The 25,858-nt window shown below is 39.4% G+C and overlaps 1 protein-coding gene across 4 annotated transcripts in view; it reads left to right on the top strand.

The window, feature by feature from the left end:
- The window catches only part of ptpn12 (protein tyrosine phosphatase non-receptor type 12), a 59,534-nt gene extending 36,139 nt beyond the window's left edge, over positions 1-23,395 (top strand). The window contains exons 12-18 of one of the 4 annotated variants that reach the window (XM_074625273.1): positions 1,478-1,563; positions 9,857-10,031; positions 10,589-11,525; positions 16,274-16,345; positions 18,630-18,683; positions 19,538-19,621; positions 19,934-23,395. In XM_074625273.1, coding sequence (XP_074481374.1) covers positions 1,478-1,563; positions 9,857-10,031; positions 10,589-11,525; positions 16,274-16,345; positions 18,630-18,683; positions 19,538-19,621; positions 19,934-19,995 — 1,470 coding nt within the window. In that variant the 3' untranslated portion in view covers positions 19,996-23,395. Of the gene's footprint in view, positions 1-1,477; positions 1,564-9,856; positions 10,032-10,588; positions 11,526-16,273; positions 16,346-18,629; positions 18,684-19,537; positions 19,626-19,933 lie in introns of all 4 variants that reach the window. The other 3 variants (XM_074625274.1, XM_074625275.1, XM_074625276.1) reach the window with 3 other exon arrangements.
- The last annotated feature ends 2,463 nt before the right edge of the window (positions 23,396-25,858 follow it).

The following is a 25,858-nucleotide window of genomic DNA, read 5'->3' as shown; positions in this document are numbered from 1 at the left end:
TTTACATTAGAAAAAGACTCACTGACACACTTTCTAAACTGTTACCTAAAGTCTTTCAGTATCTCTAAAGTGTATGTTCAGTATCTCAACACTTTTACTACTTGTTTTAAAGTTTGTTCTATTAATCATTTGTTAACAGTAGGCGTGTGTGTTTATGGAGGAAGACAACAACTCCAGTACAACTTTGTTGCCGCTCATTATAACCTTGTCATTATCTTACAAAGTTGCAAGTCCAACAGCGCACACTGTACTCACACACACACTAAACACTATCAGAGTGCTGCACTGACTCAGTCCATACACACACATTGACTCATGTCCAGTCAGCCATTGTTAGTGACTAAAACACCCACATAGGTGCTCTCAATGGCAGTACGAACAATAAGCCTACACATACACACATCCCACACACGTTTTTCTGCTCACACGCAGCCGCCATTGTTTGTAGGAGCTACCAGATTGATTCTTCACAACACGCATGGACAATACAGCCAAATGAGATCAGAGCCTCTCTTTTCTTCAAGCTAGTTCCTCAGAAGCGGTCACACAGATGCGGAGAGCTGAAGTGACCTGATTTGCCCCTCTGTCAACTGAAGTTGTCTCGTCATCTTCTTATTATCGGAGTGGAGAGGGAGTCAAATTAATGAGTCACGGGGGGAAGAGAAGAGAAGAGAGGAGAGGAGAGGAGGAAGAGAGAGAAGATTAGTCGGGAGGAGGAGGAGGAGAAGGAGAGCTTCTTCAGTGAAGCAATTCTGTAGCAACTTCCTGCCTCTGCTCCAGAAACATGTAGGAGAGAAGAAAGAGATAGTAGGGAGTAGCTAGAGGAAAAGAGGTGCTTTAATAATGCTGTCCTGAACAGTGGCGTCGTCGCGGAAGGACTCACTGCACGACAACCTATCCTAACCTCAACCATTCAATGTCAATGTCTAACCTTAAACATCTCACGACAGTTTCGCAATTTCCCTGTTACCTTCTAGCCACGGCAACGAGCCGCCGGCTCAGCTGTCGCCATGTTGAGAGCCGTGCGGAGGCAATAGAAATGCTCCCAATCTCGCATTTAGCACCTTTAAGAGAAATGTACTAATGTGGCCTGAGTAATAACATGTTAGAGAGCCACCAGGCTGTGTGAAAATTTGAACAATATTGGCTAGCAATTTGGCACACACTGCAACATAGCCAGATGAAAGGCTACTTTTATGTAATAAAAAGCCATTTCGCCCATGAGAACAGGTCAAACTCAATTTCATTGCGTGACATTTTACAGTTGAAACATAAACAGTGCTCTCTGGGGGACAAATGATGTAATGGAGATACTGTTTCTAAACTGCCTCAAACATATCTTTGACATTTCCCCACTGCAATTTCTTTTTACTTTGTGGCCGAGCTGAGCAGTGTAGCAGCTCTGGCTCTCTGCGTATGTGTTACACATTAAACTCAAAAGTGTGTGTGTGTTTTTGTTTGTGTGTAAATTGTCCAGGATGAAAGCAGTCCCGATAAAGCCACTCAACAGTCAGACGACGAGAGATGGGACACACCGCCTCCAAAACCTCCACGCATACGCAGGTAAGACAGGTTTCATGTTTGGACGCTTTGACTTTTTTCTTTAAAATCTTTTTTTATTGTTTTTTTTTATATAGACCAAGCAAAAGTCATCTTAACAAATGTAGAACATAACACATTGTCCTTAACATGAAATAGAAAACTGAAAATGGACCATCCGTTCCCCCTATCCCACCACCCACCCTCCTCCCCATGTTGGTATTGGTCACATGATAGGGAAAAATAATAAAAAAATATTAAAAAAAATAATAAAATAAAATAGTAAATTAACTAATTAAGAAAAGTAAATAACTAGAAAACTAAAATTAAATAAGAGAGAAAAAGTATTTGAAATCAGATAATGGACAAGAAATAAAAATAAATACAAAATACAAAATAATTTAATAAGTACAAAATAAATAAATTACATAAATAAATTTAAAAATAAATAAAGAGGGTCGTAGGAAAGGTGTTGTGAAGATACCTCTGGAAAAAAAGCATAAAAAAACGACTAATCGACTAAAGAAATTGAAGTTCACTTAGCTTTGTCCTTTGTTTTTTAGGTAATATTGTCTTTTTTCTACCGTTTTCTTAAAGTTCAAAAAACACTTGCCACTTGTAAAATAGATTGTAGTTGCAGAATAAAATAACCTGCACTCGTCCTCCACACAGATGAATGAACAGAATCACACAAAAGTGAGCAGTAGGTGTGAAGTGGCCCGTCACAGTGAACACAGTGGGTGTAATGTTTCGTAGGAGGAACGCTACAACAACACACACAAAAAAAAAAATCACAGCAAACAACAGTTTGTGCGGAGCGCACAATGAAAACATATTAAACTGACCAAACAGAAGCAGCAGGCGTTTGTTTCCACCAGAGCTTTCTGACATATTAGCTCCCCGTCAGCCCACAGATAACAGCCGGCCTCCACTTTACTGAAGTTAACTTCTGTTTGGCTGTGCTGTGGCCTGAGGACAATCTGTATTTATAGATCATTTTTGCAACTCTTAACAATACGCTGCAACACTACGTTGGTGTTGCATGTACCACAACCCTGGGCTAGTTGAAGTAGAGCTGCTATATCTGCTTTCATCTCCCTCCTCTTTGAGAACAAATACACACTTTTTGTTCACACTCGCAGGCATATGGTTGGTATCTGTCATATGCATAAACACACATTAGATGCCCTCTCTCTTTTCCTCTCTTTCTTTGGCACATTTATCTCCCTCCTCATTCCTTTCTTATCCTCTCCTCTTGCTTATCTTGTTTTTTTAATGTCGCTATATGTGCCCAGCAGGGGTTGTGCTCCACTTTCTCTCAGCCGGTTCATCTTCAGTTCCCCTTTCCCTCTTATTATGATTTATCTACAAGGCTATTAATGCAGCAACAACTTTTAAAACAAGCCGGAAGTTGCCTCAGCGCTGTTTGCTTTAGTGCCACAGGGAACATCTTGTTGCCAGGAGACTGTTTCACTTAATTACCTGTTGCTAGAAGCATTGTCTAAAAATGTCCAGTTTGGCAGCATTTTGTGTGTCCATGTGAACCAATCGCTCTGCGCTTAACAATGTAATTTATGTATATTCATCCTCCCGTTTCTAAACAACAGAAAAAGATCCTTTATCGGAGCCAACATGACCTTTTGTTATGTTCTCTTACTGCACTAAAATTATCTCGCTGTGCTCAATTTGTCTTCCGTACCAGCCGGTTTGATGGGAAAGCAAACATTTTTCAGAGCTCCTAATTTTGGGATGTGTTTACTGTAAAAGGTTCTTTCCTGCTCTAAGTAAAACAGACAAATTTGAACTCGGGGACGCTGCCAAAATGCGAGGCTTTCCTGGAAGACTTAAATCTCAGTGTGTGTCTTTGTCTCTCTGTGTCGTCCCTCGGTTTCCTAAAGGAATAATGTCCAGGCCTAGTTTAAGCCTGGGAGTATTTTAGTGATGGTCAGAGCTATTTTTACCAACATAGTCCACATTCTGCCGGCCACACTCCCCCCCCCCTCCCGGGTCACTTTAGCAGTGCAAGTGAGTGTGTGTGTGTGGGAGACATTTTAGTTGAAACATAGTGCAGGAACTCCAGTGAGGCTGGTATCAAGGTCACAGATACTGAGTCATGGCTTTTACATACATACACACATATTCACGACCACACCCTGAAGAGTCATATCCTCCGAACGTTCAGAATAAAAATAGGTAACACTTCATTTTAAAGGTCCGCAAATTCATGGTAATTAGGTGATAATTAGCAAGTACGCTATTTGAAATTTCTTTGGAATTACTGCCAAATTATCCCAATATTTACCTCAAAATGTATCGAACATTACTTTATTATAAACATTATGTAATGATTATATGCTAAAATAGCATATAATGGTTGAAATAGGGCCCTTAGGATTGAGAGGTGGCGGTGTGCTGCTCTTCGTCGGAGGTGGAAAACCAAAACTAATAGAAGACACTTCTGATCAGGCCCAGATCTCACCATTGTGTGACTTATTGTCTACACAAATGTAACCTGGTAGCTGATGTCATGATTCAGGGAGTTTTTTTAAGAAATTTCAAATAAGTTATTTGCTCATTATTATCTATTTATCAGCAGACATGGAAATAAAGCATATCAATTAACTTTGTATTCTTTTCCTGGAAATGTATGAAATAAATTACCAGCTACTGGGAAATATAATTAAATAATGTTAATAATAAAGTAATTTTCGATACATTTTGAGGTAAATATTAGAGTAATTTGACAGTAATTCCAAAGAAATTTCAAATAGGTTACTTGCTAATTATCACCTAATTACCATGAAATTTACGTTACCCAAAAATGTGTCTGTAGCATCTCAAATATCAAACTGTCAAGTACCAAAAGTTGGCATTTAATGTTTTGATATATTTTAGTTTTATGTACTTATTGGTTGATTAATTATTTCTTTTTTTTTTAAATAATAATGTTGCAGATTTTAGACAGTTTTTTTATGTGGGCACTTTTTTTTGTACAGCTGTGTGTTAAAGGGACTATTTGTAACTTTGTACGCGCATAAATGTAGCGGGTTGTCACACATGCTCGCTCGCATATGCGCGTTCGCGTGTAGCTGCTGTACCCTCCTCCTCTGCCTGCTCGCCTTCACTCAGACAGCTCAGCTCGCTCCACTTCTAGACGTGAACGCGCGTTCACTACACACTGCAGAAGAGTTAGTTTAGCTCTGAGAATATCTAGTGAATGCACAGGGGACGTTTGTGCAGAAATAACTGCTGCAGCTCCTCCAGACCAACAGAGGTTTTCCGTGTCTTGTGAAGTGACGGAGCTCTACAGAGATTTACGTTGTCTTCTCGTTACCGACCGGGTGCCGGTGTCTCCTCTGCTCTCTCCGGCTGCGGGCAGAGAGAGCAGGGAGACACGCTGCAGAGCGCCGCTGCTTCAGCCTGCACTTAGGCAGGGAAAGCCAACACTAGGATCAGATCTAAATCATGTTCATGGAGAGACCTTCGTCTGGTCAGCTAACATTACTGCCAAGCCGCTGAAATATAGAGTGATATTGTGGTTTTAGCTGACGTGTGTCGCCTCACTGTTTTGAGTGATGCTCGTTCAGGTATATTTAGAGCGAGCAAGCGCGAGCCCGACGCTGACTTTCGTTGATTTCATGGCCACAGGTGTCGCTGTTAACAAGCATTTCTGAAAGTTACAAATAGTCCCTTTAAGACTACATTCAAAATATATTTTGATACATTTTAAAAAGGTGACCAAATGTAAATCAGGTGTCATATTGGCACAAATATGGTACATTTTCAGTTGATACCTGGATCTATCAACCATTTAAGTTCAGTCAGACCTGCCACTACCCGCCAGCAGCTCACATACAAATATATAAAACAAATTGTTATCAGGAATATTTCTCTTTGTCCACAGCACAAATTTGGCTTAAATCCATATAAACTAGTTCATTTCATCCTAATTACAGAATATAGGAAATAAATACTGTAACCATAAAATAAAAACAAATAATTCCACAAGAAAAAACATTTAGAAAAAGGAGGGTAAAGAACCATTCAAACACCATGAAATATTAAAATGATTAAACATTTTTCAAAATCGTTCAGCCCTATTCATAAGTTAATATATCATAGAGGTTTTTGAGTGCTACCAAGTGTGATTCTGTGATGTGGAAATTCAGCTCTCCAACAGAGAGTTGTTAGTTCTCATCATTTGTCACATTGAGAGTGTGGTTTGCTCCTTTTCTTGGGTGTCTGTGTGAATCTATCATGAGCACAACCTGAAACCAGGAAGTGTCTCTTGAAGCTTGATCGCCTTCTAGCACATCTGTGAACCAACGCTGATTAAAAATGCAGCATCTTCCCTCTGGAGCACATACGTGTGGAGGGCACGGTGCTCTTGTTTCGTGTGTTCGTTGTGAGTGTGGGTGGTGCATACAATTTTCTACATGTGTGTTTGTGTGTAGGTGTTTAGGTTGTATGTGTGCATGTGTGCGTAATGTTCATTTGGCCAAGGTTAGCTCTTAACTGTGTCACCAGCATGCCAAAACAGTACGGATGGTTGTAGTGTGTTTATGCTTCAGGGCAAAAGTGGAAGAACTTGGAGTGCATGCTAGTTGTGTATGATGCTCTTTTTCAAAAATAGTCACAGATTCTTAGAGATCCCCTTTTAATCATTTATAAGCAATACATACAAACATTTAATAAATGCTTTTCAACGCAGTGTAATGTAGTTACAGACAGATATAAGAACATTTTTAAGGGGTTTATTAATGTGCAGTATTTGGCTACAATTCTAACTTCTCCTTTGAATACACATTTAATATTACAAGAGGGTGCCCACAGGAGGACTTATAGTTGTTGACAAATACTTTAGTAATGTATCTGCTTACAACTACATCATAGTGTGTTATAGACATAGACTGTATATAAGAAGTGGACGTTGTCACCGTGACGTCACCCTTTGGTTTGTGGACTGCCGTTTTGAAGCCTCGAGTTCTGCATTTTGGCTGTTGCCATCTTGGTTTTTGCAACCAGAAGTGACAGGAGAGGGTGGAGCTAAGTACAACCGAACTCTGAAAAAGGTTATATTTAACTTTCATGAACTGAAAACACACTGTGAAAGGGTTAAAGTTAGAATACGAAAACACGGACAACTCCCAGACCGGACAACGCCGTGGTAGCGTCCTGTCAATCACAAGGTAGCCACGCCCTAAAGCATCCCCTGCTTTATGGTCTATTTGACTCTAAATGGGACCATAATTTACTAAATGAACATCATGCTGTATTGAAGAAGACTTGAAACTAGCGATTGAGACAATAAACTCATGTTTACAATGTTTACTGAGGTAATAAATCAAGTTAGAAGAAGGGTCATTTTCTCATAGACTTCTATACAATCGGACTTCTTTTTGCAAACAGAGAATTTGCCCCCTAATGTAAGTGAAACATTTTGTTGACAGCTGCACTCGCACCATTGAACACCATTAAGGAAAATAAAGACAAAGTAGAAAGTAGTAAAACAAGGCACACCGTACATTAAAGTTTGCTCATTTCCTACAGTTAAACATATTCCCCCCCCCCACAAACTGTTTGTTAGTGAAAGCTAATCACTATCACTACTCCTTTATTCACTCGATGTAAACCCTCATAATATTTTCATACCTACTTGCATTTTTCATGGATGTCCTTGTGCTGCAGTTTTCAGATGTGCTTTACTCTCTTTGATGCTGCTCATTTGTTTTTGCTTTTAGTGTTTGCTCCTGTAATAGCTCAGCTTCCCCTGAGGAATAATTTAATCTTATCTTATCTTAGAGGGTCACAGGGCCCGCATAAACTCATCTGAATGATTCATCATATCCCCATGGAAACAATCGGCACCGGTGGGAATCATCTGGGTTATTGTTAAATATATCTTTTGCTTGCTCAGTGCAATGAAGATGATGTAGAGGAAGAAATCCTCATGGGTAATTTATGTTTTCATTAAAGGAAGACTCCTTTAACCCGGAGGACACAAATTACCAACAAGAGACCCGTAAGATACGATTTTAGATTCTGGTGGTTAGAGAAGCTCTTGAGCAAGGTCATAATAGTTTTGAATTTTCAATGAGTTTTTATTTTATTTTAGTTTTGACTTTTCAATTTCATTTTAGTTTAGTTTTAGTTAGTTTTCAGAGTGCGTTTGCTAGCTTTAGTTAAAATTCAGTTTTTCAGAAAGGTTTAGTTTTTTATATATTTAGTTTCATTCATGCTGTCTCCTTTTTTCGGTAGTGATATATTATAAATAAAAAGCTAAAACTGATATGAATTTAGTTTTTTAACCAGGTAACATCGTTTCAGTTTAGCTTTAGTTTTTCTTAAAGGATTTAGTTTTTATTTAGTTTCAGTTTACTAATAATATTTTTCACTTTCCCAACACTTTTTCAACATTTTCCAGTATTAGTTTATTATAACAAACCCTGTTCTTGAATGGAGCTTAATCTCAGCAGGAGCTCTGTTCTCCAGCAATCGTGACCTCTGACCTCCCTCACTGAGATTATAACAAAAGTTATTAGTCTAGTGTTTCTGTATTTAGAAAATGAAATCCTTAGGAGTGATTCAGTGTTCAATCATTGCATGCTTTCCATAAATAAACAAACATACACACAGCAGATCACAACCTCCTATCATAGAAGAGTGTCAGCCAGACAAGGGCAGCTATACTGTGATACCCAGGCTGTGTGAGGAAACCTTTTACTGTCTGATAGCAACTCCAAAGTTGCTCAAGAAAAGGAAATCCCCCGTCCTTCTAGCTCGCAACTTCTCTGTGTCTGACTTTCTATCTGTGTCTTTTACACACACACACAGCATCATGTGCAGTCCTACATACAGTCATGCGCTCTTGAGTTAGCGCACCACCACATCCTTTCACAGTTCTTTTTTTTCCTTTGTGTGTGTGTATATATATATTTGCATGTATATGTAAATGTATATTGTGTGGAGTGGAACATTATCTTAATGTTTAACTTTCCATCGCTGTGCGGCTCGCTCGGTCTCAACCTCAGCATCCTGTTTATAATTCACACACCTACACTGCGTTTATGTATAGGTGTGGTTTAAGTAGTTTATAAGCACGTTACACAGTTGATCTTGATTAAGTGCAATATGAATCACATTGTATGCAGTACTGAAGATACTATACTGTAAAGACATCCACTGAACTAGCTGGTAAAAAGACATCTTGTACACTTTTGTAGCAAAACACTCCCTTTTCGCCATGGACCAACAGTAACTGAAGTCGGTTGCTGCAAAGAAAATAATAGAATAAAAGCAGAATAGAAAACAATACAATGGTTTAATATCCCCTTAGGTAATTAGTCTTCAACTCTGCACTGCAGTTCCAGAAACATTAAACACAATGCATTCATTCAGAGGGATAAAGTCCGTAGTGGTGATTCAGTCTGTTTTCAGTTTGCTTTACATCAATACATCATGTCGACCTCAAATCAACAAAATATGAGCGAAACATACAGTCACATCTGAGGACAAGTGATTTGCCTCAGACATATTGAGCACATTGCTACTTCTTTTTTTCAAATTCTGCCACCTAGTGGTTGAAAACTAATCTTCACAACCTGAACAGAAACCTTTTAGCTTCACTCATGTATGAAATTAATTTAGTACAAGTTCATTTCATCATCTTAATTTCATCATGTCTTTTTAGACAGAATAATTTAAAATGTGGATGTCCAAATGTCTGGAAGTTGTCTGACCAGTGTGATGAAATTTTGCCTTTTCATCATTTTCATTTTCTCTTAATTGCCTGAACCACAGTCTTCAAATAGGTCGGGCTGTCCTCCGCCAAAGAAATTCTTCTTTGACTAACACTCATACTATTTTGTCGACTAATCGATTAGTTATTTTAATCGACAGATCTGTGAAACTGAGTTTCTCTACAAAGAATCACACAAAAGCACCACTTTAAATTTTGTGTTTACCAGAGATGTGCTCATAAGTTTAATAAAAAGCATAAAAAGCATAAAAAATATGACTAATCGACTAAAGAAATCTTAGTCTTTTAAGAGGGGGCAGCCCTACAAATAGGTTAGATTTGTACTTAAACATTCACACCACTTGTATTGTAGCGTAAAAGCAAAATATGTTGGCATACAAATTAATGATTTTTTCCTCACAGTCTTAATCTCTCTGCATGTACACATCTGGCTTGTTTTACTTAAAAAGTCTGCGTTACATTTATGGTTCAGTCCAACAGCGAAGTTTTGTTAAAGAGTATCAAAAGTCTCTGTGTGTAATATCCATTCTCTCTCTCTCTGTTTCTCTCTGTGTCTAGTTCCCAGGCAGAAGGTGATGTGAAGGAGGAGATCCTCCAGCCTCCGGAGCCTCACCCTGTACCCCCCATCCTGACCCCGTCTCCCCCTTCAGCCTTCCCCACCGTCACCAACGTACGGCAGGACAACGACCGCTACCACCCCAAACCTGTCATACATGTCCTGGCTACCACACAGGTGAGTCTGCATATACAGAAACATACAGATTTTACAGAATGGTTGTTTATGTATCCATTTCTAATATGTCAAGTTTGTTGTGTAATTAACTGCACAGCATACATCTATGTTGTGTTGTTTTTTTGTTTTTTTGCAGATCTTACAGATTTTCAGTTTACTGTCACATAAGGCAAAGAATACAAACAAATCCTCATAAATTGAGAAGCTGGAAGTAAAGAATGTGGCTTTTTTGGGGCATTTTAACCTTTATTTTAACAGATGACAGTGTAGAAAATAGGAGATTGCGGTTAAAATATGGTTTGTTGTTTATTACCAGTATACTGGAGGTTCACTCCTGAATTAAGAAGACTTGTCCTGGTCACTCTGTTGTGCCTTTTTACACTCTTAACCCGAGAATCTTGCAGTAAAATATTCTGGGAATTTCACACAAGATATTGCTGTGTCAACTTGTCCTGACTCCCTGTCAGACATGCCCCAACACATGGAAGACCTTTGTTGTTTTCTAGTTGATGCTGTACTTGCAAAAAGGTGCTTGAATGTTTTCCTTTTCCTTTCAGAATAAAGACGCGGACCAGCAGCAGAACCAGTCAGAACCCAGTACCAACAAGCAGACCAGTCCCTCGGAGCAGAAAGACCAAGATCATCAAAGTCGGAAACAGCAGACTCAGGTCTCAAATCTAGATCTCAATGACAACTATAACAACAAATCCACAAAATCCGAATCGGGCCAAAGCCAGACTCAGACTCCCTCGTCGCCCCTCTCCCCCGCTGTTGAATGTTCTGGCGGCCCTCGGATCGAGAGGAAGCTGAGCATTGAGATTAAAAAGGTGCCGTTACAGGAAGGACCTCGTAGTTTTGACACCTCCACCTCCATGGGAGTAGCGGGCGGAGGAGGCAGCAGTTCAGCCAATAGCGCCGGAGCGCTGCAAAGAACCCACGCCTTCAAAGCCCGCTCCGGCCAATCCCTGCTGACGTCTAGCTCCTCGCTGTCGGAGGACTCGGGCACGGAGGGGGGAGCGGGCGGATGCGGGGAGAGTCAGGCTGACGGAGGCGTCCTAGCCAGACCAAACCACCTCCCCGTGAAGAGCGAGAAGGGGGAGACGCAGGGAGGTGAGAAAGTGGAGGTGAAGGCCGGCCATGCGTCGTGGGCTCAGGTCTGCAGCAGCCCGGATAAACAGTTCCCCAAAACCTCCTCCTCGTCGTCCTCCTCAGACCGCGTCGCCCCATCCTCGTCCTCCTCCTCCCACCTCTCGTCCTCCTCTTCCTCGTCCTCCTCTACTCCCGTTAGGACTGCCCTGAGCTTCACCAACCCCCTGCACTCCGATAACTCGGAGGAGGAGGGGGACGGGGAGATGTCCGGAGGAAAGGAGGGCTATCGTACTAATGTATCCACGGCGACGGCCATGGTAACCACATCCCCTCACCACGGAGACCAGCAGCCGGTGCGGAAGGTGGTGCCCATGTCGATCGCGGGGCAGTGCTCTCCGTCAACAAGTATGTTAATTATTTAATGAGTGAATCTAATTCCTTTAACTAACTGGCTGCTTTTTCTCACAGAGTCAATTAACAACTTTAAAGGAAATCAGATAAATAGGCATTTTAACTAACTGAATTAAACACAGTGGGTCATTTCAGCTCAGTTCTGATGAGTCTAGTTCATAAAACTCTGTTAAAGACACCGAGAGTAACTCTGACAACCTGTCTTTATTATCCTCACACACATACGCTCAGAGAAACCACACGTTAGAGTCATTTTCAGGGTCAGCAGTTAGACAGAGGTCTCAGACAGACCATAATGATAAGTTGTATCCGTCAACACACACATACTGTTCTTACTGCTCGGTTAAGACGGAGGCAGGGAGACGAGGAATAACAAGAAAAAGAGTGGGAGAAAAAGGACTGAGATAGTTCCAGTGAGTCTCATTTCAAGCATGGCTGTATGACTAATTGGACGGTTTGCGAGGAATGCTGCGAATGTTAACCAGCAAACATCTGTCAAAACATCTCTTCTTCTTCTCTTTCAGCTTGTGTGTGTTTGTCTAAGTGAGTGGATTTTTCAAAAACGGGAGAAACTGTTTTTGTGTGTTTTTTCGTTTCAGTGTGTGTGAGTGCATGTTGGATGGTGAAGGAGCAACACTGCATGAGACCGATAAATACACATTGGCGAACAGAGCCGTGTCACGCTGTTTGTGCATCGGTACGGCCTCACTGTCATGATCGCTGCGATGAGATGTGGTTTGGGGTGTGAAGACTGAGATCGCCTCTTTCTTCTTTTGTTGATTTCAAAATCTTGACATTTTGAAATTGGATTCTTGCTGTGATTGGAGCTGACTTGGAGTGGTTTGAAGTGGACTTTGGCTCGGAACGGTTTTGGTCTTGAATGGGTTCAAAGCTTGATGAAATAAGACTTCACTGCATTTTTTAAATATTTGGATTTCACTGTGACGGGTGCATGATGTCAATCAATTTACCAGCAGTAAAATGGCTTCAAATAAAAACTAGTATATGTTCAAATAAATAGTCTCTTGGAACTGAAAGATACAGCACTCTTTTCAGTGTATACTACTACACTGAATACACGATACTTACTACAACAACGTTTTCAGTCCTGATACCGATAGCGATACCTGGGCTTTGACACCGATTTCCAATAAAGCTATTTGAGTCAGTATCGCCCGATATCCCATCCGGTATCGGTGCATCCCTATCTATAGGTCTCTATCTAGCTCTAATAAGTTGCATGACAACATTTAGTCGATGACAGGAAATAAGTACAATAACGTTCCTAATGTTTTTTTAGTGTTCAGAAACAACAGCAGTTTACCTGACAATCCCATCTGAGCTGTCCTGTTACTGCAAACGCCCGAGATGCGGCTCCAAATTAAAAGTCTCTGTTAAAAGTAATCTGGAAGTATGTCTAAAATTTTAAATATGCATATACTACAGAAAAAGTTGTATAAATTGTGATGATGAAGAAAGGAGTTGACAGTTGCACACCCATAACTCTCAGATGCAATTTTTTTTAATTTAAATTCTAGAGGTCAACATTTCCTGCTTGTTTCAGGAACCAAAGAGAAATTAGTTTCTTAATGGTTACATTGACATGGTGGCATTATTATTGTTCCTCTTTTATACACAAACAGCCACAAGACAAACTTTAAAGTAGTTTTAGAGAAACAGTTTTTCCACAACAAAATGTTAGATAATGAAATTCAAATGTTATAGTAGCCATTTAAATGTCTGGCATCATGCACTCCTGAAGTATTTCCAATATTTAAGCTAAATGCAGGAATATTTGCCTCCCAGTCCTGAAGTGGTCTGGTTTGCGTTCTGGTCTGCTTGGCTTTCTGGCACATCATTTATTTGGGCTGCGGTGAACGCTTTGGAGTCGGTTATGAAACGCTGATGGCTGCTGTTTGACTGGTTGCAAGAATCTAACGACTGCTTGTTGTCAAGAGAGAGAGAGAGAGAGCTGTTGGCTGCGTGTTTTGTTGGTTGCATTGTCAATGAATCAGTCAAACCTATATTATTTAGATATTGCACATTTTATATAGGTTGTTGCCGTTCAAATAAAATGTTTTACCAGTCAGTGGCAAACTAAGGAGACTAAGGAAACCAATGCATGCTAAGTTGAAGTAAATTTTGCAGTTAAATATGTAAAACCTTGAAAATATACAAGGCTACAAGATACACATTTCAGGATGAATTAAGTTCTTCCTCTCCTATCTGAAAATGTTCTAAAGATTATAAGAATGCAAAATAAATACAACAATAAAATAGAGAATGAAAATGTTCTAAAACATGCCAATCAAAAGGAATGCTTTGCGATCAGTGTAATCAATGTTAATAATTATGTTAATAATCAGTATTCAATTATGATTAGATGCTGAAGACATTAACTTTCTAGTAATTCCACTATTGATTGAGACACAACAAAAGCAGGTGAACTCTACATTTCCTGAGTCCCCTCTGTTGGTAATAGATTACCAGCCTTAAAAAATGTGTCTTTGTCTCTGAAGCTGGAGTTTGTAATTGCATTGTTAACAGCACTTTAGTTAGATCAAGAACAACAATGTAATTTGTCTCTCGCCCTCATCGCTTATAGTGACATTAACCTGCTGAACAAACACCTTAATGTTCTCCTGAAAATGGTACCGTGCTACATTAACCAGCATCTATCTGCGTTCGCTTTAGCTAGTTGTACCTACTAGTTCCTGTTTACTTAAATCACCCAGTAAGATTTAACCATCACAGCTTGAATGACTGTAGATCAATTAGCCATCAAAGAGGCATTATTTTAGGATTAATCGAAATGAGGCTAACATTTTATAATAACGACATTATACTCAAAGGTAACACCTCGACCCTTCAGAGCCTCAGAGTTAATTTCAGCTGTCCTGCTGCCGTTCCCCTCCAGATGAGTGGGAGAAAATATAATTTAAGGGGTCGGGCTTCCTTGAGAGACCACAAAAGTCTCCGTAAGAAAGAGACAGACACTCTTATGGTTGATAATAAGGTCATTAATACAAAATGACTCCTTGGATATTGTGCTTGAATTAAAAAGCCTTACCTTGACACTCGATTAAAGGAAAATCAATTGAAAAATTCTGCTATCAGTGTTGTGTGGGGACAGAGATGATTGAGTTTTATGGTAAATACTAAACAACAGTATATACTGTGGTCTGTACTGAACCAGCTGGAACTCAAAAAAACAATTACACGTCCCTTTCCGTTGCTTCCTTCTCATATTATGCTGCAGCAGGAGCTAATCATAATGGTAATGACCCATGGGTAATTTAAATAAAAGACAATATTTCCCTCAGGGATGAATATTGTCAAATAATACTCAATTTGAAGAGGAGAATGTAATATAATGGAATGGAAATATAATCATGACTGTGTGGAGCATGTCAGTGCTTTTAGTTGCACCTCAATCTGACACACCAGTAACTTAACCACACTGTACATTTATTAACCAGTATAAGATAAGATAAGAAGATAAGAAATTTGCAGTGTTACGGCAGCAAAAACAACAGGCATCAGTAAAAAATACAACAAGATATGATAATTAAGTAACGATAAAATAAATAGGTAAGTAAACAGTTATTAAGTAAACAGTAAAGCAAAATAGAATAGTTGACAGACTGAAAGGTTGAGTTCACATTTACGCATATGAGATGTGAAACATTATGCAAATGTGAAAGTTCCCAGAAATGACATGTGAATTATTATTCATCATTACATATACAGATTTCCTTTGACATGTCGAACATAGATCTGAAACTAACAGAGGTAAACCGCTATCATTAGTCGCATCAGTTTCAGCGTTGATGCAGTTCTCAGTATTCAACATCTGCTAATCTATTTGTGTCTGTTACAGAAACCATAACTGATACTTAAAGTTACATGTGATCCCTCACAATCAATGGAAAATGATGATTAAAAATGCATGAATGCGTTTTCATACCTTGTAACATATGAGTGCATCTTTTAAAAATCGAATTCAAATGGCTTTATTGGCATAAACGTATTCAGATACAGTGTTAACCAAAGAAATAAATTCTGACATTAAACTATGTTATACTGAGAACATTGTTAATAAATAAAAATGTAGAAAAAAAAAACATTACATGCAGGTAATATTTAACAATTCAGAAAAATGGAATCTAAGCATAACATAGTTTTGTCTGTGTGCATGTGCAATAACATGCACACATGCATAATAATAATAATAATAATAATAATAGTAACAAAAAGACTGCAACAAATAAATAAATACATATTTTGTTTAAGCAATACAAATGAAGGGAAATAAACATTTTAATAATGTTAATACAATTTTTTTTTCATGCTTTAGTACTGACAAATTTATGAATGGCATTTAATAACTCAAATCCGTACCTTGCATTGGTTGATCCACTTAATGAGGAGCCTTGTACTCCTAATATAAAGTAATATAATATTTTAAATAACAGTGTATTGTAACTCATGATAAAATACAGTCAAATATCTGTCCATATTGCCTATCTGTTATTTTTTATTTTTTTACTTTTTGTAATAAAGCAGTTTTATATCACTTCATATAGTTTAATCTACCACTATCATTAGAGAAGGAATTAAGGAAACACTTGTTATGAGCTTTTCTCTGCATCGTTTCCATTTGACTGACGATCTCTTGCTTTTTCTTCTCGGGCCAGTGATTAACATTGCCTCTCATTTGACCTCTGACCTTTTTAACCCAGACTGCTGGGACAGCGATGACTCCCCTCCCCCCCTCCCTGCGAGAACCCCCGAGTCCTTCCTGCTGGCCACAGGTGCGTTTGCATTGGTCGAGATCCACAGGTGTGTTTCCAGTGCTGTGGAGTCACTGGAGTCACCGCCTGGATCTGGTGGTTTTATGGCTGGTCAAAGAAGGTGGATACGGATCAGTGGATTTAAAAAACGAATGCTTTAGTGGTGTGAGTGAAACAGCAGTGGTTGTTTGATGCAGTCGGTGAACAAGGAGGAATATGATGCTCCTCTTCTCTGGTACCTTTCGGTGTACGAACAGGTAGGGCCTCAGTCTCTCATCCTCGCTTCAAACTGACAGATGGACGCACATATTGCAGGTTCACAGGCCGGTGTCCTCCCTGTTGCCTTCTGCTGCTTTCTTTTTCCTGTGTAGTGTCCGCTGGGTATTAAATTATTCAACCACATGAGATGTAAAGGAGTTAAAACATTTTCACTGTTGTGTCCAAAGGGAGCACATTTGTTTTTGTGAGAGGTTTTATCAGTTTTACAACACTAGGGGGCAGCGTTGGCACGACTTCAGACCTGCAGTGTTTCTGTAAAGAACATCTTTGATGATCAGTCACAAGCTGTGTCCCAATCCATACTGCATACAGGAAATTGCAAAATAAAGTATACTCAAAATGGTCAGTATGCATACTAAATGAAAGTTATTGGAAACACATGGAAAATTAGAGAAAAGGTCAAATGTCCTGGAAAATCTTGTGTTGTCCTGGAAAATAAAATGATTTCACCGTCCTCCTATTTTATTGGAGAACTAACTACGAGGCTGTCTATCAGAGCTCCCCAAAGAGGATAACATTGCCATCTGAAAGGACTAAGTCATGTTCAGGATCATATATACAGTATCTATATATATATCAGATGGTAGTTTATGAACGAGTATTTTTATGGTAGCACATGCAGATTTGATGACATTACGACTTAAGTGGCTGAAACTCTGAATAACGTTGGTTACATTATCCTTCAAATGTAAATATTAGTCACTTCTGGCTGATAACTGCGGTAGCTTTTTATTATATTATTCTATGATACATTTTTCTGAGCACGTAAGAGATGATTTCATAGATTATAGTTATAGTTATAGCCATAGACTGCACATCTTTTAAATCAGACTTCCACAGAGAGGAACATATTAGTGTATGGCACGATCACCGTCAGTCATACCACGCCATCATCACTGAAAATATCCTGGAGAAGTCCTGGAAAATGATCTAGCAAAGAGTGGGAACCCTGTAAATGTGTGTGCTGTTGATGGACACTATTCTCCCACAATGCAATGCACAGCAGAAAAAATACACAGGTGGTAAAACATCTCTAAAACACCTCAAACTATCATATTTTTGGAAAATCATTTTGCTGTCTTGTCATTCATTGGCAGTGACGTCCAACATATGTTGCATGTATTGTATCATTTCCTGTTAGTATAAAACAGTGACGTGTGCTGATTTCTTGTGTACACACTGAATAAATACTAGAAATATTTGTAGAGCTGCATTGATTAATCGATTAATTGTCAACTATTAAATTAATCGCCAACTACTTTGATGATTGATTAATCAGTTTGAGTCATTTTTTAAGAAAAAAAAAGTCAAAAATTCTCTGATTCTAGCTTCTTAAATGTGAATATTTTCTAGTTTCTTTACCCCTCTATGACAGTAAACTGAATATCTTTGAGTTGTGGACAAAACAAGACATTTGAGGACGTCATCATGGGCTTTGGGAAACACTGATCGACATTTTTCTCCATTTTCTGACATTTTACAGACCAAAGAACTCATCGATTAATCGAGAAATGAATCAACAGATTAAACAACAATGAAAATAATTGTTAGTTGCAGCCCTAAAGATGAGTACATACTGTATATGGGTAGTATGGAGTTGGGGCACAGCAGTAGTTTATTGCTTTTGTAGTGATGTAGAAGTGGACGTACATCGATGGGGGAATGTATTAAGGGTACAGCGACACAGTAGAAAGCTTGAAGAGTGTCTTGAAGCTTTAATGTAATTTCTTAATCTGTCTCCTCATTGTCATCACCTGCTATTTATGATCAAAGAAGGATCCTAGCTCTCACTGGTGTGCACCGACTCAATCTAAATACAGATATCATAAGGCCTTAGTGCACCTTTTTGGTGGAGCTTTTTCTCCCCACTGTGAGGCTGAGGTATTGAGAAAAGGAGGGCTTAATGGAGGAGAGGGTTTGAACGGTACGAATGTGTGAGAATGTGTGTCGAAGTTAAGTCTTTGTTCAATTTCCATCAGTTCTTTCATTGTTAAACTCACTCTTTTGTGTTGCTCTTCTCCGTCAGACCCTCTGGATGGTAAAACGTCGGCCTCGGCTGAATGGAGCGGTTCAAATAAAGGTATGAACACACACTCGCACACATCGCAACTGTCTGTCTGTCTGTGTGCTGCTCTGTGCAAGACGAGTCTCTTGTTTGTTTGTCCTTGTGTTTACGCGTATTCACAGTAGTTATTCAGCATAGCTGGAGACAGACCTTCAGTGTTTTACAAATTAGCCGACGCACGATAAGACTGACAGCATTTGTCAAAAGGGCAGCTGTAAGAGCGGGAGAGTGAGTAATAACGAAGCAGTAAAGAGATACAGAAAAAGGGGAAAAGATAAACCACGTCTGTCGAGAGGTGAAATGAACAATGTGTGCGTACGCTTATCCGCGCAATGAGGGGTTGTGTGATGATGGTAACTGCCAATTTAGTGCTTCAGCAGTTTCAGTGACAGAGACAGAATAATCGAAAGGGAATAAATGTTTGTTTTTACCAACTGTGAATATAAGTCAATAGCAGCATTTATGAAGAATAAAAAGGAGGCTGCGGTTTCATTTAAGTTCGCTGCTTTAAGTCGGCCTTTAAATGTCATGAAGTTTTTCGGCAGAACAAATGTTTTATCAGTGTGTAAAACTTCACATATTAATGTATATTTTCTTTGCACGTGTGGGTGTAATGTGGTGTTTTGTGCGTTGTGGGTTAAAGGTGTGGTGCGTTAAGTGAAACCTGTATTTCCAGTGCAAAACTAGATTTAAATTAAATGGTAATAATTAAAAAAATAAATGTAGGAAGCCCCTCAGTAAAACGAATGCAGCTCTAATGCGTCTTACATCACTAAAACTATTATACAACTCCTCCTGAGCACTCGAAGCCGCTGATATTCACACAACGCTTCCACCCCATTAATCTGTGTGTGTGTGTTTGTGTGCAGATGTGTCAGAGTGCGTTAAGAAGACATCTCCAGCTGACCCTGCATCTGCTGGCACCACGGCAACAGACAGCAAGGCAGACCTGGGTGGGTAAGTCTGCTGTCTTTCCTCTTTTTACATGTTTTGTCAGTGAATTTGTCTTTTTTTTCCTACTATTATTTGCACAAGTAATTTTGTTTTTATAGTCTCTGTGCAGAAAACTTTGCTGACAAACATGGTTTATTTTAATGTCATAATTTTTTTTTTGTGTTGTGTGGCGTTGCTTTTGCTGATTGGAAACGTAGCTGCATGTGCAGAAAATGTTTGATGGTTTTGAGACTGGGAGACAAACTGAAGGCACATTTTCTGGATGTGTTTAAAGCAACCCAGCTAAGAGGTTGTTTTCCATCTTCTGTCAGGGTTCGGTAACCGCTGCATTCAGCCCAAAGGCCCTCGGGAACCCCCCCTGGAGTGGACATGATGAGACGAGACATCCGCCTGTCCACCAACCAACAGTGTCCTCCCTCTTCAGGAGATGGACTCTACCGATCTCACCTGGCTGGTCCAAAAAACCTATAGCTGATAGATGCTACACAGACAGACAGCACAGTTTTACATAGAAACTCCTTCTGTGTAACTCTGTGCCACACCTCCTCCTCCTCCTCCTCCTCCTCCTCCTCCTCCTCTTCCTCCTCCTCCTCAGTCCTTCCTTCAAAGTGCCACTGTGCAAAGCAGAAGAACACTTACTGGTCAAGTGGTGTGTCCACATTTTTCCTGCTCAGCTTGCTGATGTTAGAGTATTTCACTTCTCTAGACGCTGACCTGGGATCAGTCTGGTTATTTTCCTGTTAATGGTTAAAGAATAATTCCTGTTTTTTTTCCCCCCGTTTTAGTGACTCGAGTCGATTAAAAAAAGGTTTTCTCTCTCTCGCTTTAGACGTATCATGAAAATGTGTGAGGCTAAATAAAGAGAGATGTTAAAAAGTATTTTTCTTTCATGCCAAATGAGAGAAAAAAAAAAGTTTTTCATCATAAATCAGGAATTATCTTTAATCAGAAAAAGCTACTGTGGAAAGCTGATTCCTCCCAGAAGGTGTCTGCTTCCTCCTACTGAATGAACAACAATCTTCAAAGCGAACCTAGATAATCTGTTACCCATGATGCAACCTTTTCTGTTGGGTATGTACAGGTTGCCAGGGTGCTCTATCTCTCTCTCTCTCTCTCTCTCTCTCTCTCTCTCCTTCTTTCTGTGTGCTGGTGCTACATTACAAAGGATCAGCATAGAAACAGAAGCACCGGAGCTGATTGTTACCAACCTTTAACTGTTTCTCACCTCCGTCGTGGTTTCTTGTAGGATTTATTCCTGTTAGCTGCAGTCATTTCAGCTCTCGTGCTTCATATTTCTATGCTGACCTCCCTGTTTTACCAGAGTCATAGACTGACATAGTTTGGTCATTGCAGTGGTCAGTAGCAGCAGCCATGTTGGCTCCACAGTCCTGATCTGTGGCTGGAATTTTACCACATTTTTGGGAAACCACTTTCATCTGTATGTAGAGCTGGAGACAGAAACCGCTTAACTTAACTTAGTTTAGCTTAGCATAAAGACTGGAAACCGGTGAATTGTTGTTTTCACACTGCAGTCTTTGCACTGATTAGATAAATAACATGTGACGCACTAATTAGTGAGTTGTAGAAGTATGGGTAGTACCGTTGAACAGAGCCCAGCTAGCTTTTTCCCCCCGTTTCCAGTCTCTAAGCTAAGCTAAGCTAAAAAGCTGCTGTACCTTCATGTTTTACCGTACAGACATGTGTGGTATCCGTCTTCTCGTCTAACTCTCTGCAAGAAAGCAAACAAGTGTATTTCCCCAAAATGTCGATTTGTTCCTGTAAATATCTGCTAATTCTGTAATCATCATGTTGACATCTTCATGTGGCGTTAGAAAACAAAGCTAAATGCAGAGATACTGAAAGTTTAACCAAAGAGTGATGTTCCCTTCTCAAATATTTCACAATAAAATGCTAATGTTAGACAAGTCAGAATCATGTGAGACACCTGTAACATACAACATTTTAAAGCAAGTTTCCCAACTGTGTGCCCAAGAATTCAGCTTTTTTTCCAGCCACAACAGGGTTCAAATGACCTTAAAAACACATCAGTAATGGCCAAAGTCCTCCACTCTGTGACTCTGGCTCTCACTGCTGGGACCATGAGCCTGCCTTAGTCTGCCTCTCAGAGAAGACAGCCAATGACAGTCCTCCTTCATTCTTCACACTCTTGGTTGTTACTTGGGACTCAAATTTGCTGTTTATTTCCTCGCTGTTTTTTTTCTGTTTTTGTACCTTTTCTGTTCTCATTCTCCTCCTATTGGATGAACGACCATGCAAGTCTTTTTTTTTTTTTTTTTTTTTTTTATACTTTAGCAGCCAGTTTACTCACAATAAACCTCCAGTGTTTCGGAGCAGCAGTGTTACACATCACCTGAAACTCTTACAGGACTTGACAGATTAATATAAAGTCTGGTTTCCCATAACAACCCGCTTCTCTATGAATCCGACTTGTGTGGTTTTTCATCTGAAATCATTCTGTACCTGCTTCTGTATATGTGAGACAATGATGATAGGGACCCAGGACTACTGTTTTCTCCTTATTCCTCTCTGCTAACTCCATTAGCTACCATAACTACACAGTATATGCATTGTTTTATAAAGATAAAAACTGTACAGGGCAGTTTAGGTATATAATATTTCAGATTTTTTTTTGTTATCTCTTAAATATTCTTATTAACAGAAGATGTAAGAAAGTCAGTGCATGATGATGATGATGATGATGATTCCTCCCCCTACACAGTGTTTCCCTTTAAACTGTAAATTATTCTGCTGCCCTTTTTTTTTTTTTTTTTGCAAATATTTCAGGGTTGTTTTTATTTTTTATGTTGGAGTTATATGCTTATAAAAGATTGAAAAAATTGTGTTTTAATTAATTGGCAGAGGAAAAAGCGTTGACTGCCAGCCGGCCCCCTTTCAAATAGCTACAACGGGCTTTGGATAAGATTGTAATAATAATATTAATGATGATGATAATAATAATAATGGTTGTTTTTTTTGTAAATGGTATTTTAAAAGTTATTTTTGTATACGCGGTTGTTTGTTGCGTCACACTGCTCCCCACCCAACTCCTCTCTTCTCACTTTTTTATTTTTCACCCTTTTTTTACACTTTATTTCTGTCTCTCAGCTCTTTAAATGTCGAACATGCAACAGAGATGGATCTCCTGCTCTGGACGAGGAGCGTCTCATTATTTTTCCCCCGCTTCCTTCATACTTCCCCCGCTGTTTTCTCTCTTTTATCCCTCTCCCACCCTCCTCTCTGCCTTTTTAATTTTTTAAAAGGTTGTCGTTTTCAACACGTCTATGTGCTAGCAGATCGGCTCACTTCAGTAACGCCTCTCTTACTTGTTGGAGGTTCAAAGTAACAAAATAATACGCCCGACTAATAGACATGCTGAGAAAAAAACAGTCTTTTAAACTTTACTTGTTTTTCCCAATCCTCCATTTCTTTCTGTTTATCTACCTAACTGACCCCCGTCACATGCACACTAGCCTCGATCTCAGAAAAGAGCCCACCTGTGCCTTTAAGTGAGAGCCCGCCCTCCCTTTTCCCCCTTCTCCTCCAATCATCATCAGCGGCGTGAGCGTGAACGATGTGATTCGCTGCTGCTTGCTCATCGCCTCTTGTGGGACTCTCGTTCAGCCCCCCCGCCACACACAAACACACACACACGTACACACACACTTATTGCCCCTCCTTACACACACACACACACCCAAAATGTTTGTATGTTGCAGAAATCAATCAGTAAAAATGAACATTAAGTAAAGAAACGCCTCTTTGTTTTTAATCGTATGAGATGTGTGCAGGTTGTTTGACTGTGTGTGTACATATAGACAGCTTTTATTTACTATATAGTGTGTGTGTGTGTGTGTGTTGAATGAAGGGGGTGTCACAGCAGGTGATCCTCTCCCACACCTGGAAGATCTGAGACGTTTATATCTACACACACACACTAATATGCCGATTAATTAATCACAGCAGGTGGTACAAACACAGTCGCTCGCCGTCTTACACCGAGACCTTGAAGGTTCCACATTTGTATTCACTTTACGCTCAGAGAGAGGCGCAGCAGGTGGGAAGACATACTGTGATTACTTGCTTCTGCTCACACGTCAGCCGACGCTCATTTCAGATTAATTATACAGTACGTTACAATACAATATTTAATGTGCAGCGGAGACAGCTTTGTGTTACAGTGATTGATATAAAGCACCTGTTAGTGGGAAGTAAAGTAAAGAGTAAACTGACGACCCCTGACTCAATGACACATTTTATGGATATTTCATATTATATCCAATGCATAACAATAACGGTACAGAACAACTAGATAAACTGTGCAATTAACACAAATAGTGAACTTCAGGAGGTTTGTGTAAAACGAGCGATTTGGATGAATTTTGAGCAGATTATTTCCTGTGAATATTGCATCAGAGATGAGTTTTCTTGTTATTTTTAGGAACTTTTAATACAATTCTCTGTCTGGATTATGTATTTTTTTATTTATTTTTAACAATCACATCATTAATAGGCTTCTTTTTTTTGACAGTGAGTGTTTTCTTCTCCCTGACTCTTGGTTTGTTTGAACTTTTCTAATGTAGGATGAGGCTGTTTAGCAGAGACGGAAGGCTCTGTGAATATATAGCTTGTGTTCAGGTCTTCACTGTTATCGCCCTTGTACTGTTTATATCTTACATCCAAACTTTAAAAATAACAATTTCATTTAGTTTTCTGACTTACACGCTTGATAATCAACGTGTTGAAAACAATCTCACACACACACACACACACACACACACACACACACACCTCTCTCTCTCTCTATCTGCCTGTGTTGTATGAATTAAGCCAGGTTGCTATCTTAACTGGGTCACCTCAGTTTTCCCATGGAGCAGTTTAACATGTTATGTAATGACTTATAAATATAGCCAATCAGTGTTCGTGAGCAGAAGCAGCAGGAAGGAACTGCAAACTGTGTCAGCTCTGTTTTAAAACCCAGAATATACAGTGTAATGTATTTGACCGGATTATTTTTAGTTGTATGAGTCATATACAGTAGATGCTGGAAGAATTTTAGCTCCTCTTGTTAGTTCCTACACACACACACACACACACACACACAGACATCAAATTTCCACTTTCTGCGTTGCATCACACAATAATCTCGTCACAATGTTTACGGACCAGTTGTGTAACATTACAACCGGTCGCTAATCATGTTTAGTATTCACGGTTGGCTGTCAGTCACTGACAGACAGGCCTCGTGCCGACAGCTCAGCCAATCGGTCTGAGTGAGGGAAATGTTTTCATGTCAGCAAATCAAAGTGTAAACAGCTCCGGAGGATTCACGAGACGACGCTGTATAATGATGTGCTCTAGTGTGTGAGAGTGATAAACTCATCCAGTTATGAAGATCAGATGAAAGAGGGCAAGTTTATCCTCTTTGATGGGAATATTTCCATTTTAAACAAACACCACACTACATGTTCTGTCTATCAGTTGTGTCCAACAAATCCCAATAAAACTGAAATAAAACAAAAATGTTTTGAACTTTGAATTTGGTAATAGGATAAAAAAAACACTATCAGTGTGGCTGTTATAAAATATAGCTGCAACTAATTGTTTTTATTGATTAACCTGCAGATTCTTTTTTCGGTTAATTTGAAATATATGTCAGAAAACAGTGAAAATTGTTTGTTGCAATATCCTCAATTATCTTGTTTTGTCGGATATGACACTTCTTTGAGTTCTTGACATTTTTCACGATTTTCTGACATTTTGTAGTCTAAAAAAAAACTTAATTAAAGGTGCAGTGTGTTGAATTTGGTGGCATCTAGTGGTGTGGTTGCAGATTGCAACCGACTGAGTACCCCTCCGCTCACTCCTCAGTTTCCAAGACTGCGGTAACGTGAGCCGCCGAGTGCAAAACCGGCGGCTGAAAACGTGGTGACGCCGTTCGCCTCTCTCAGAGGCCATCCTTACCATAATAACACTACTTTAGGAGCAACGGAAGTCAGAGAAAAAGGGATGGCACATACTTAAACAATCCAAAGAATTAAAATAAAATAAAATAAAATAAAGTAATATAAATAAATTCAAATAAATTAAATGTGGTGAAGGGTCAGAAGTCAGGGAGGGGAATTGTGTGGAAGGGTATGTGTTGTATGGATGTGTGTATGTGCTTAGAGAGATGACATGCTCATTATGCTTTTTGATGTTCATTTACTTTGCTTGAG

The sequence above is a fragment of the Sebastes fasciatus genome, chromosome 23, assembly GCF_043250625.1.
Source record: "Sebastes fasciatus isolate fSebFas1 chromosome 23, fSebFas1.pri, whole genome shotgun sequence".
Lineage (NCBI taxonomy): Eukaryota > Metazoa > Chordata > Actinopteri > Perciformes > Sebastidae > Sebastes > Sebastes fasciatus.
Note: the sequence above shows the minus strand (reverse complement) of the source record. Positions and strands in the feature narration are given on the sequence as shown.